The following is a 13,733-nucleotide window of genomic DNA, read 5'->3' as shown; positions in this document are numbered from 1 at the left end:
ACTAAGGGGTAATTCGAACTTTGAACCACCAGAGTTCTGCAAAGAAACATAAATACTATGCATATTGCTCAAAAAGTGCTTACATGCTTATACTTAGATACTTACCCACTTATTTATAAATCAAATTTTACAAATAAACGACTTCAACCAAAAACGTTGACAGATAGGCATCGTATCACACTTTCATCGTATCCATATGTACTTAATGATTATTCGAACACGGTATGCCATTAACCAGAAAATATTCCCTTTTAGAGAATAAAAGACTAAGATTGTTTTCAAAATCGGTCAAATAGGTTACGACACATTTGTATATGTAAACGAACCAGTTGAAATTTTCAATGGAACACGGAGACAATCGGATACGATTCAGATTTTTAAATTTGTTACGAATTTGATCACGGTCTAGCGAATCGGATCGTTCACGCAGAGTGGAGCAAGTCATATGACAAGATAGAACTAAGACGATCGTCAATATTCTATCAAAACCAATTCACAACCATAACCAATTCGTTAATAAGAACTGTTCAAGTTAATTAGTATGTTTTGTTCTTTACGCCATCTACCACGACCGTATATTAACTATCTTGTCCTAATACTCTTAATTTTGCATGTAAACATTGTGAACCTATCGATCTTATGTAATTAAAACTCATCACTTCGGATAGATGGCGTTACGGGTCTCAAAAATCATAATGTATAGTTGTTTACTTGAATAAATTGTCTTGCACTACCTATCTGCATGAACGGTGCGTTTTTAATTCTCCCACAACTCTCATCGAACGGTACAAATAGTGGTCCTTACTGAACCGATATAAGAACTATATTAGTGTGACATCGAATTTAACCTAAAATGTTGTTTACGTTTTGGCGAATTTTAATGGATTTAAGAAGAAATTAAAGTGAAAAACTGTATAATAAGTGGTAAATAGACTTGATAAGTGTATGCAAGCGTTGGTGTGTGTATATATTCATTATGGAAGACTATATAAAGGAACAAGAAAACGTGTACGCGTTGTTAGCCAAAACTATTGCAAATTACAAGAAATCACCAAAACAAAGACTAACTAGTGGTTATGTACAGTTACGGATGGAATTGTTGACCGAATATTGGACTCGGTTTCACAACAATCATATGGAAATGTTGAAATTGGTACCTAAACATGATCGCGGACAGTATGAATATTTCACCAAAGATTATTTTACGGAAGTTGAAGAACAATACATCGAGCTGCGGTCAGATATGATGGATTTGTTATTGAAGTTAAATTCACGAAGCGGAGAAAGTACGTCGAGTTCACATAACCCTTCAACTGCCACTAGTGTTAGTGATGAAGTCCGGCTGCCGAAAATAAATATTCCTCAGTACTCGGGCAGTTACCACGAATGGACTTCGTTTCATGATATGTACACGTCGCTAATACATAATAAAACCACACTCAATAAAGTGCAAAAAATGCATTACTTGAAAAGTTGTTTATCAGGTGAGGCCGAACAATTACTTAAGCATATACCTATCAGCGAGAGTAATTACGACATGGCATGGAATATTTTATTAAAAAGATACAACAACAAACGAATTATTGTAAACACTATTTTGGCACGATTAGTGAATCAACGAAAATTAAGTACGGGAACATCGAAAGGGTTGCGAGATTTATTAGACACCACAAGTGAATGTATGAGTAAATTAAAAAATCAAGATATACAAGTTGACACGTGGGATACACTGGTAATTCATTTAATTGTAAATAAATTGGACGCCGAATCACATAAAGAATGGGAACTCGAGCTCGGGTCCCTAGAGATAAGTGATTTACCTACACTCAACATGTTAAACAAGTTCCTGGAAAAAAGATTTCGCGTCTTAGAGATGATACAATCGCCTTCGTCGAGTGCACCTGTAAATAAAAAAAGTTTTCATGTAAATAAAACTGAACAGAAATGCATATTTTGCAATCAAGACCACCTATTATACACTTGTAAGGAGTTTACAAAGCTGGAGGTAGAGAAGAGAGTGGAATATGTGCAAGGCTGGCGACTTTGTTTTAACTGCCTAGTACCGGGGCATTCAGTGAAGTTCTGTAAACATCGATCATCTTGTCGCCGATGTGGGAGAAAACACCACTCTCTGCTACACAGCACGGGGAGCCCGCAGTCGCAGACCGCTGCGCCGGTTCCGGAGTCATCAGCGCCGACTTCTGAAGATAAAGAAGATACCAAGGAGGAAAAAGAAGATAAAAATAAAAAGAATATTATATCTCACCTCACTACTGGGAGTCACGCGCGGCTGATGCCAACTGCATTAGTGCAAGTATACGCTGAAAACGGAGAAAAACACTTGATGAGAGCGCTGTTAGACCCGTGCTCACAAGAGTCTTTTATAACTGAGGACGCCGCACAAAAGCTTCGTTTACGACGTACCTCAGTCAGTGGGCAAATTACGGGAGTTGAAGAGATGAAGAGTAAACTGAAATATGTAACAGAAATAGAGTTCTCATCAAGAATCGAGATTAAGATGAAGATGAAAGCAACTACATACGTTGTACGCAACATCACCGGCATTATACCGGAGCATAAAGTGAAGACAGAAAACTGGAAACACGTCGAGAAGTTGAGCCTCGCAGATCCAACATGTCACACGCCAGGTCACATCGACTTGCTTTTGGGAGTCGAAATTTGGAGCGAAATTGTTAAACCTGGAGTGATCAAAGGCCCCTCAGGAACACCTATAGCACAAAATACTCACCTGGGGTGGATAGTTTGCGGAGATGTGAGGACAGAGCACACTGCCACAAAACACATCGTCAGCATGCATCTCAATGTTGATCTTAACAACATGCTGAAGAAGTTCTGGGAGTTAGAGACTATAGAAGAAGGAAATAATACACTAACTTCAGACGAGAAGAAGGCAGAAGACGTTTATGAGAAGACCCACAAAAGAAAAGAAGATGGTCGTTACGTGGTCAGGTTGCCATTTAGAGAAGAACCACCTGTGTTACCACGTGACTCGCGAGAGATAGCAGTCAAGAGATGGATATCGCTAGAAAGAAGATTGGATAAAAATCCTAAGTTGAAAAAGGATTACAACGACGTCTTACAAGAGTATCTAGATCTAAAACACATGAAGAAGGTAGAAGAGGAAGAAAGACCTGAGAATTGCGTGTACCTCCCTCATCACTCTGTTATAAGGGAGGACAAAGAAACTACCCGAGTAAGAGTCGTGTTTCATGCGTCATGTGCTGGAACTAATGGGGTTACTCTAAACGATGCCTTACTCATAGGTCCTACCTTGCAAGAAGATTTACGAGATATACTGCTACCAGTGGCGTAGCGAGGGGGGGGCCGGGGGGGCCATGGCCCCGGGCGGCACATGACAGGGGGCGGCAAAATCGGCAATTAAAAATTATAACATACATAGAGACAGAGTCGCACCATAAGTGTTCCTTTATACCTTTTTGTTACAGAACCTAATTAATAAAATTGTTAATTATGAGACCAACATTTTTCAAATCGCGCTGAGAAACGCGCCAATTCTCTGTTTTGTGCTGGCGCCGAATGCACCACGGCTGCGAGGGACGCGGGGCGGGGCGCGAGCGGCCGCAGGCTGCCGAGCAGCCGCCGAGCTTCCACGAACTATAGGCGAATGTTCGAAAAACTATGGCGAAAGAGCTTAAGCGGCACCTTATCGTCATACTGTTAAGCCTTACTTTGTAATGAATGGAGTTTTACATTTTTGTACTTACGACAGATGAATTGAGCAAACAAAATTCGTCGTTTTGTTCCGAAGTTTCGATTTTAAAAACTGCAATTACTTCTTAGTGCTAAGTTTAATTATAATAGGAAAATATTACATTTGATTTGTGGATTGATATTCAATTCACTTATTGTCCAATTGGGTAAGTGTCTATTTTAAGTATTTTTGAATTTGAATTGAATGTTGAATAGTTTTGTTCCAAGTTTGAAATATTTCTCGTATGTTATGTGCGTAAGTAAACAATAATACTTTAGCTTTGTGCTAAGGCCACCGAGTAATATTAGACGGTCAACCAAATTTTAGCACTAAAAAAACCGGCCAAGTGCGAGTCGGACTCGCCCACCGAGGGTTCCGTAGAAACTTTCAAAAGTTGAATCATCAAATGTTATTCATATAACTCTACAAACTTGACTAAATCCCTCAAGACTCAATTCCCACATAAGTAATATTTGAATATACAATTTTATTGTTAGACAACGTTCAAAGAAAATCACAACTCGACTTCAATAGTTTACGACATGTAAGGACGCTCCTGAAGCGACCTCATTATATCAGGATAAATGCGATGTAGGAAATGAGCGTTCAACGTACAGCGATATCTTTCGGCAAATTAAGTACTTAAACTAATGTGTGCGAGCTAAGTATGGAGGATGATTTTTATGGGATAATTGTTTATTGTGTGAACCGATTTTAACCATTTTTCCTCTCTTTGAAAGCAAAAACTTTCATTTTTATTCTGTAAAAAATACAGGTACAATAAACACCCGCAAGAGTGTTCAAATTGAAAATGTAAATCTGAAAGGATTTTTTATAAAGTAAAAAAAAGTTAATTATTTTTCAAAAACATTTTTTTTTCCACAACAAAAAAAATATGAAAAAAAATAGTTTTGATATGTATAGTTTGAGTTTTTTCTAACGATACCCCACTTGCCCGAGTAAATTTGAAATTTATAGTTTTCCCCCCTTTTATTTTGGCCATTTTCTGTAATTAATATTAATACATTTAAAAAAATATACTTTCAATTTGTAGAGATTAACGATGTTCATACTTGTAAGTAAGTATTGCATATTTCAAAGCGATAGCATAAGTAGTTCTCGAGATATTAAATAGTGTGACAGACAGACGGACAGAGTCGCACCATATAAGGGCTTTTTATTTGTACCTTTTTGGTAAGGAACCCTAGAAAGGCGCGAAATTTAAATTTTCTATGAGAATTTAACCTTCGCCCCTATATTTTCAATATTTTTTTGAAGTGTTAGAATATGGTTCGTCGATGATTCCGCCAACGCCAAGGTTTAGGAAGGCACGCGTTTCAAGAAATTAACTAGCCGCTGAGCCTTCTATTTTTAAATTTGCCGTTTTTTTAGTACCAAGATTTGGTTGACCGTCTTCTTTAGTAGGAACAAAAGACAAAAGCTATTGGTTTGGATTACCTCAAAAAGGAAAACCGGCCAATAGCGTGTCGGGTCACGCTCAGTGTAGGGTTCCGTAGTTTTCCGTATTTTTCTCAAAAACTACTGAACCTATCAAGTTCAAAACAATTTTCCTAGAAAGTCCTTATAAAGTTCTACTTTCGTGATTTTTTTCATATTTTTTAAACATATGGTTCAAAAGTTAGAGGGACGCACTTTTTTTTTCTTTAGAAGCGATTATTTCCGAAAATATTAATATTATCAAAAAACGATCTTAGTAAACCCTTATTATTTTTTAAATACCTATCCAACAATATATCACACGTTGGGGTTGGAATGAAAAAAAATATCAGCCCCCAATTTACATGTAGGGGGGGGTACCCTAATAAAACATTTTTTTCCATTTTTTATTTTTGCACTTTGTTGGCGTGATTGATATACATATTGGTACCAAATTTCAGCTTTCTAGTGCTAACGGATACTGAGATTATCCGCGGACGGACGGACGGACAGACGGACATGGCGAAACTACATATAAGGGTTCCTAGTTGACTACGGAACCCTAAAAACGGATCCCTATAGGATCACTCGTGCGTCTGTCTGTCCGTCTGTCACAGCCAATTTTCTCCAAAACTACTGAACCGATTAACTTGAAATTTGGCACACATATGATGTCCTGTGACCCAAAGACGGACAAGCAATTTAAATTAAGAAAATTTAATTATAGGGGTCACTTTTGGTTGGTAAAAATGAAAATTAAAAATTAAAGTTTTTTAAACTCTATTGTGTTACATATAAAATGAAAGAGCTTTTTATAAGTATTTTAAAAATATTTTCTCAAATAATTATAAGTCAAGTAATTTAAGAAAATAGGTAAAAAATTCACAGAAAAAATACACGAAATAAGCCTTCAATCTATGGATTACACAGGAAAGCCTATTATAAATCTACAGTCAAGCTCAAGCGTAAGTCGGACTTAAAAGAAAGAAAACTCAAATTTCACTCTCTGCCGCTGAAAGGAGTTACCAAATCTCTTGAAATCTACCTAAATTAATTTCTGTTTCATTTTTTTTAGAAATTGTTCAGAATATCGATTATTCTCAAAAATGATTTAACACTTTCGAAACCGGGCTCTACGCGGCGCTACGACATTTTCGCTACATACGGGTTTCCCCATGTAATCGGCTACGCTTCTACGAGCGGTGTGCCCGACAGTCGGGTTCTTGGTAGCGAAAGTGTTAAGTGCCTTCAAAAAACGAGGCGCTTAAGCCCTTCTTGTGGTGTACGGAGCCCTTACAACGGTAGCACAACTCGCACTTATAATGACCAAATAATCTAGATATGTTGATCATAAGAGGGGCGGCATATCGGCAAAATTGGTGATCGGCCCCGGGCGGCAATCACAGACGCTACGCGGCTGACTGCTACGATGGAGGACACACAAAATTGCATACGTCGCTGACATCATTAAAATGTATCGACAAATTGAAGTTAATGAGGCAGACACGGATTATCAAAGAATCGTTTGGAGGCCTGATGCTCAAAAACCGATAGAAGATTATAAACTACTTACCGTCACCTTCGGGACCTCTTGCGCTCCCTACTTGGCCATCAAAACATTACGCCAAGTTGCGATAGATGAGGGTCAAGAGTATCCTGAAGCCCAGCGCATTATACTACAAGATTTCTACATGGACGACGTTCTATCGGGGCACGAGACAGAAGAGCAAGCTAAAAGAAATCAAAAAGAAATAACGGCAATTCTCAAAAAGGGTGGGTTTGAACTTCAAAAGTGGAGTTCAAATAGCGAAGTATTCATGCAAGAGATTGAACCTGTGAAGAGATCACCAAAGTCCCAAAGAGAAGTAGATGGAAGAGACAGTATTAAAACTTTGGGTATAATTTGGAACACTAAAGAAGATACATTACAAATAACGAATAACTTGAAAGACTTACCTGATCAACCCGTCACGAAGAGGAATGTTTTAGCAGATATAGCTTCATTATTTGATCCTATGGGTTGGCTGGCCCCTGCAGTAGTCGTCGCTAAAATATTCATGCAAAAATTATGGCGATTGGGGGTTGATTGGGATGAAGAACTCAAAGATGACGTGAAGAAAGAGTGGCTCAAGTTTAGACAAGAGATTCCTGCTTTGACAGAAGTCAAGATTGATCGCTGGATATTTACCAATGGAGACAAACGCTCGATTGAAATTCATGGCTTCGCTGATGCCTCGTCCAGTGCTTACGCCGCTGTAATATACGTTCGAGCTATTGACACAGACGGGCAAGTACAAGTATCGCTACTTACGGCTAAGACGAAAACTGCCCCTCTGAAACCGGTAATATCCATGCCTAGATTGGAGATGTGCGCAGCTGTTCTGCTGTGTAGACTTCTGAAACATGTTATAAACATATTAAAGATTGACAGACGCCAAGTCTTTGCTTGGTCAGATTCACAAGTTGTACTAGCCTGGATAAAAGGTGAACCAGGTCGATGGACTCCTTTTGTAAAAAATAGAGTAACTGAAATAAAGAAAATGGACGAAATAAACGGATGGTATTATGTAAATACTAAACACAACCCAGCAGACCCAGCATCGCGAGGAGTGATGCCAAAAAAGCTCTTGACGAATACCCTCTGGTGGGATGGTCCGGCGTTTCTCAAGGAGCCAGCCATAGAACTGCCCGGAATCGAAGTACCTGAAACAGACTTAGAATGTAGAAAAAACATAAAAACATTAGTTACAACAAATAAAGAAACTGAAGAAGATTTGATACTTACCTTGATAACTAAATACTCGTCGCTTGGGAAACTGGTGAGGATAATCGCATACTGTCGTAGATGGATGCTGAACCTGAAAAGAAAGAGAGAAAATAAAGATCACTTACCAACTTACCTGACGACTGAAGAGAGAGATGAAGCACTAACCATTTGCTTGCGACGATCCCAAGAAATAGAATTTCAAGAAGAAATTGAAGATTTAAAGAGTAAGAGACAGCTGAAAAGAAAAAGTCGATTGTTGTCACTCGCCCCCTTTTTAGATCCAAAGGGTGTGTTGAGAGTAGGCGGCCGACTGCGCCATGCTGATTTAGAAGCCCAACAGAAGCACCCCATTATATTGACGAAAGACAATGCTCTGTTACCTCTTCTTCTGGCAGAAGCACACAGCAGCACTCTTCATGGGGGTCCCCAGCTAATGGTGATGTACCTTAGATCAAAATACTGGTTAATCAACACGACTAATAAAATAAAGAAATATGTACGCACCTGCATCGTTTGTATCCGGCAAAGAGGAGAAACCAGCAATCAGCTCATGGGAGATCTGCCTTCTATAAGAGTAAAACCTGCAAAGCCTTTCCTGATCAGCGGAGTTGATTTTGCGGGACCGATAAACGTGCGGATGAGCAAAGGCCGTGGAGCAAAATCCACCAAAGCGTACATATCTCTCTTTGTATGCATGGTGACTAGAGCGTTCCATATCGAGCTCGTGAGCAGTTTAAGCACAGAGGCGTTTCTAGCAGCTTTAAGACGATTCGTAGCTAGACGTGGACGATGCGCAGAGATGTGGAGCGATCATGGCACAAATTTTATTGGAGCCAAGAAGGACTTGATAGCCATGTGGCGCCAAGGGCAAGCGAGAATCCCAGATGAGTTTGCAGCTCAATTAGACCATATGAGGATCAAATGGAAGTATATCCCTCCTGCAGCTCCAAATTTCGGAGGTATATGGGAGGCCGGCGTGAAATCCATCAAGTATCACATGAAAAGGGTTATCGGCAATTCCACCCTCACTTTCGAAGAAATGGCGACGTTACTTACTCAGATTGAAGGGTGCCTTAATTCTAGGCCCTTATACCCACTCAATGATGACCCAGACTCCCTGCAGCCTTTAACTCCAGGACACTTTCTGACCACTGAACAGATTGTTAGTATTCCTGATGATGACTATTCAGACTCTAAGATTCACCAGCTATCTAGATGGCAATTAACACAAAAGATGTTACAAGATTTCTGGAGACAGTGGCAAAAGGAATTTTTAACTCGCCTTCAACAACGTCCTAAATGGAACAGAGTAACCAAAGATCTGGACCTCGGCGATCTGGTATTGGTTAAAGACCAACGACTCCCGCCTGGAAGCTGGCCGATGGGTCGCATCATAGGGAAACATCCCGGCCCTGATGGCTTGACTCGGACTTATGATATAAGGACAATTTCTGGTGTTATACAAAGATCTATAACTAAACTTTGTGTTTTACCTTGTGTAAAGGACTCCGTCCTTTCCGGGGGAGTATGTTCAAGTTAATTAGTATGTTTTGTTCTTTACGCCATCTACCACGACCGTATATTAACTATCTTGTCCTAATACTCTTAATTTTGCATGTAAACATTGTGAACCTATCGATCTTATGTAATTAAAACTCATCACTTCGGATAGATGGCGTTACGGGTCTCAAAAATCATAATGTATAGTTGTTTACTTGAATAAATTGTCTTGCACTACCTATCTGCATGAACGGTGCGTTTTTAATTCTCCCACAACTCTCATCGAACGGTACAAGAACCTTTATCCTGTAGAGGTATTAACTACTGCGACGTAAAAATAGGTAACGGTTTTGGAAAATGTACAGCTCGGAACAAAGTCGTGAATTCTAACAGTTTAGTGAAAACCCATTCCAAGTATAATGTGGAAGAGCTTTTTACAGTCGTACCTAAGAACATTTTAATTATTCGAAGCTGATTAAATATGAATCTGATTTTTAATGTCAAAAATTAACTTATTTTGAAAAAGTGATGATCCATATCTAATCCAGGTCTAATAGGTAATTAAAATTCGAATATGTTTGGAGACCATGGTCCAGTGTCCCATGTTTTTTGTTAATGTGTATTAAAATATATATAATTACTAGCTTTTGCCAGCGGCTTCGCTCGCATTAGAAAGAGACTAAAAGTAGCCTATGTCCCTCTCCATCCCTTCAACTATCTCCACCTATAAAATTACGTCAATTCGTCGCTCTGTTTTGCCGTGAAAGACGGACAAACAAACAGACACACACACTTTCCCATTTATAATATTAGTATGGACTAGCTTTTGCCCGCGGCTTCGCTCGCGTTAGAAAGAGACAAAAAGTAGCCTATGTCACTCTCCATCCCTTCAACTATCTCTACCTAAAAAATCACGTCAATTCGTCGCTCCGTTTTGCCGTGAAAGACAAACAAACACACATTTTCCCATTTATAATATTAAGTATGGATTACCTACTCTAGTATTAATCATTTAGAATAATTTTGTAATCGGTTAAAGATGAAAATAACGATTTTATTATTACGCAGAAACATCATCAAAGGATACGTATAAAGTTTAGAAATGAATAAAAAGTGGGAGAATCCACCGTCTTGCCAAAGTTTTGAATTGAACTGGTAACTCAGAATTTAATATTTCCACCATATTGTACTTCATCGTTGCGACATCTACCGTAAAAGATTTAAACTTTCTAATAATCAACGTCTGCAATATTTGAATTTTGAATGCTGTTAAGCTTAAAAATAAATCAAAAGTGGAAATAAACAAAAAAATGTAAATTAAGGCGGAAGATTCAAAATCTATGAGCTTATTATAAGCTTATTCATGACAGTGATTTTTCTTAAGACAGTGCATGATGATTTGATAATGTCAAAATGAGATAAAATTAAATTAATTGAGATAGAATTAATTCCTAATCGGCCTCGGTTAAGATCCGTGTTATTATCCGGGTACCAAAATCAAAACAGAAACAAAGAACGTAATAAATTAATCACTTCGAAAAGGGGTCGGGCCCCTTTAATGTTTTCCTTTAGTGCATTGTCTGCCTGCCAAAATTAAAAAAGGAATCGTCCCGTCTAGGTTTTTAATGACATCAACCTTTTGGGTAAATGTGTCTGTCTGTCCGAGTTTTGTTTCCCCGTGCATAGCAGTTCATTAATATTTAAATGGCCAAAACAAACAGGTTTATTACACTAGTACCTATAAACAGTGTCAGGCAACAACATATTTAATTTCAATAACCTCAATTTTGTAATCATTTGGTATAACAATATCTGGGCGACCGAGCTTCGCTCGGTTCTGTTTCGTTCCTTGACCTGTGTCGCCATCTAGTTCAAAAATAAATAGTACCTACATCGAGCAAAAGAATTCTCAGTCTTAACAACACAACTACTCTACACGAGATGGCGCGCGTTTCGCCACAAAAGCTCAAATAGTGTATTTTTCTATTCGTATTAGCCTTGACCTGTGTCGCCATCTAGTCTTTGCAATAAATAGTACTTACATCGACCGAAAGAATTCTGTCTTAACAGTAAAATTACTGCACACGAGATGGCACGCGAAGAAAAACGCATGAAAACTCGAAAATTCGCGTTTTCCGGGACCTAAGGATAAGTTAGATCGATTTTTCACCCCCGAAAACCCCCACATAACAAATTTCAGCGAAATCGTTAGAGCGGTTTCCGAGATCGTCGGTATATATAAATAAATAAATAAATATACAAGAATTGCTCGTTTAAAAGTATAAGATACGGCCCGCCTGACGGTAAGCTGTCACCGTAACATATCACCATGTCACTACAACTTGTAACTTGGGGTATTCTACTTGGATCCCTTAAAATCAATATAGAAAGCCTGGTGTTTTTAATTTTACTTAACTTAAATCACGTACCTACTACAACGTCTCTTTGTTTAAAGAATCTTAGAGAACCTACTTTTTAAGCGAAATACATTGTTTTAATATTGAAAAATAACTATGTATCGATAACGTTACGTTGGTAATGACAAGCCTCCTATATGACAACCTACACATTCACTAAAATAGCAGGAAAAGTTTTGTAAACACTCAAAGTCATCATACCCACCCAAAATAGAAAAGGAAACATATAAGATTTATTTTTAAATTCCCTCCCTTATATTTCAAAGCTCAAAAGAAATCGCTAGCAATATCTGTCTGAAAAATATATCGGATTGCTTTGTCGCAGCTTTGGAAATCGAAATCTATTTTCCTTCAAATCTAAGTGAATCCCGTGCGGATTGGAAATGTACCCTTTACCTACCGCCGGGCGAGCCAATTGATATTCCAACAATACAATGTATGAATAAAATATAAACTGAGCTCTATCAGCCGTGTTGTGAATGTTGCGATCGCCGCATCGTGTTTTGTACAAATCTTTTGTTATGACAACAAAAGCTTCGGCTGTACGACATGTGATTTAGTTTATTATTTATTCCACAGACGCATACATACTTTGTTATTCGATTGTCTTTTTCTTATACTTTGGGCATAAGGGAACAACTACGTCTACTAGTGACATTGCAAATATTAGCAATCTATACTTGTTAGACTTAGAAGTTTGGAAGTTTCGAAGTTAGGATCGATTGAAGCTAACTCACAGCTATTCATAAATAAGTACATATTCTCGTTATGTCTCGGTCTGTTTCTGGGGTTGGTTTTTATGTAGACTGCTGCAAGTATTTTGAATTTTAGAAGTAACTTTAAACTCCGTTTATTACAAAGCCAACCTCAATAAACAAAAGGTACACGGGTGCAATGGGACGGTAGTCGGTATCGTAATTTTCTTTATTGTTTGGTAGCCGGCGCGGGCAGCTACAAATCCGGGATGTTATTCGCGTCCCCTCCTCATTTAGCTGTCGGAGAGTTATTTAATACCGCGAGTGACCCTAGCCTGTGTCTTGCCTCGTCCTAAAGTGGACGTTGGAAATGCACTGCACATTTTTCACCGGACATTTCTAGGTGAGGAAGTATGGAAAATGGCTTAAATGGTTGGCCAAATGGGGCATAGAACACTCTTTGTTGTTATTGTACTGGGAATAGACAGTTCTTTATGTTACAATATTCGCTTCGTCATATCATAGAGGAATAAGTAAGTCATCAAATAGCGTGAATTATCGGTACCACTACTCGATACTAGGTGGCAACAATGTCTCTTCGGCCAAAAATGTAATATTAGAACAGTTTACAACTTATATTACAAGCAGAAGGAATTGAAAACAGAATACATGATTAATACTATTGTAATGTTACCTGAAAATTGGTGAACATTAGACTCTTCGTTCGTCGCGACATCTATTGACAAGTAGCAGTACTGATAATTTACGCTAGTTGACGCGTAATTGCCGCTAGATGTCACTTAACTATGCCTATACAAATAACCCGCATTTACTGATGTATGGAGTTACAATCTTCCCTTACTTATTCCTGTTAATGAATTGGACATTTAATTTGATGTAGAACTATTCCAAGATTTGCAATAGGTACTGTATATACACTGAGAGAAAATACAACCAGTTTTCATGTTCGTTCAACAAGTTTTTTGGTTTAAATAGCGCCTACGTGCTCTTTGGTTCAAACAACAAGCTACTTGTCATTTGAATCGGCAATATATTTGAATCAACAATTCGATTTTATAAAAACAACCTGACACATATTGTTTTAAACATACGTTTGGCTGATTCAAACGGATAAACCGCAACAAGTCAAACTTGTTAAATTCACAATGCAAATTTCTCTCAGT

General features: G+C 38.2%; 1 protein-coding gene across 1 annotated transcript; it reads left to right on the top strand.

The window, feature by feature from the left end:
- Positions 1–1,831: 1,831 nt before the first annotated feature.
- LOC125227023 lies at positions 1,832–9,719 on the top strand. The gene is made up of 2 exons (XM_048131215.1): positions 1,832–3,323; positions 6,599–9,719. The coding sequence occupies exons 1-2, from the start codon at positions 1,832–1,834 to the stop codon at positions 9,475–9,477; spliced, it is 4,371 nt and encodes a 1,456-aa protein (XP_047987172.1). The 3' UTR covers positions 9,478–9,719.
- Positions 9,720–13,733: the final 4,014 nt, after the last annotated feature.

The sequence above is a fragment of the Leguminivora glycinivorella genome, chromosome 6, assembly GCF_023078275.1.
Source record: "Leguminivora glycinivorella isolate SPB_JAAS2020 chromosome 6, LegGlyc_1.1, whole genome shotgun sequence".
Classification (NCBI taxonomy): Eukaryota; Metazoa; Arthropoda; class Insecta; order Lepidoptera; family Tortricidae; genus Leguminivora; species Leguminivora glycinivorella.
This window is presented reverse-complemented; position numbering and strand designations above follow the sequence as displayed.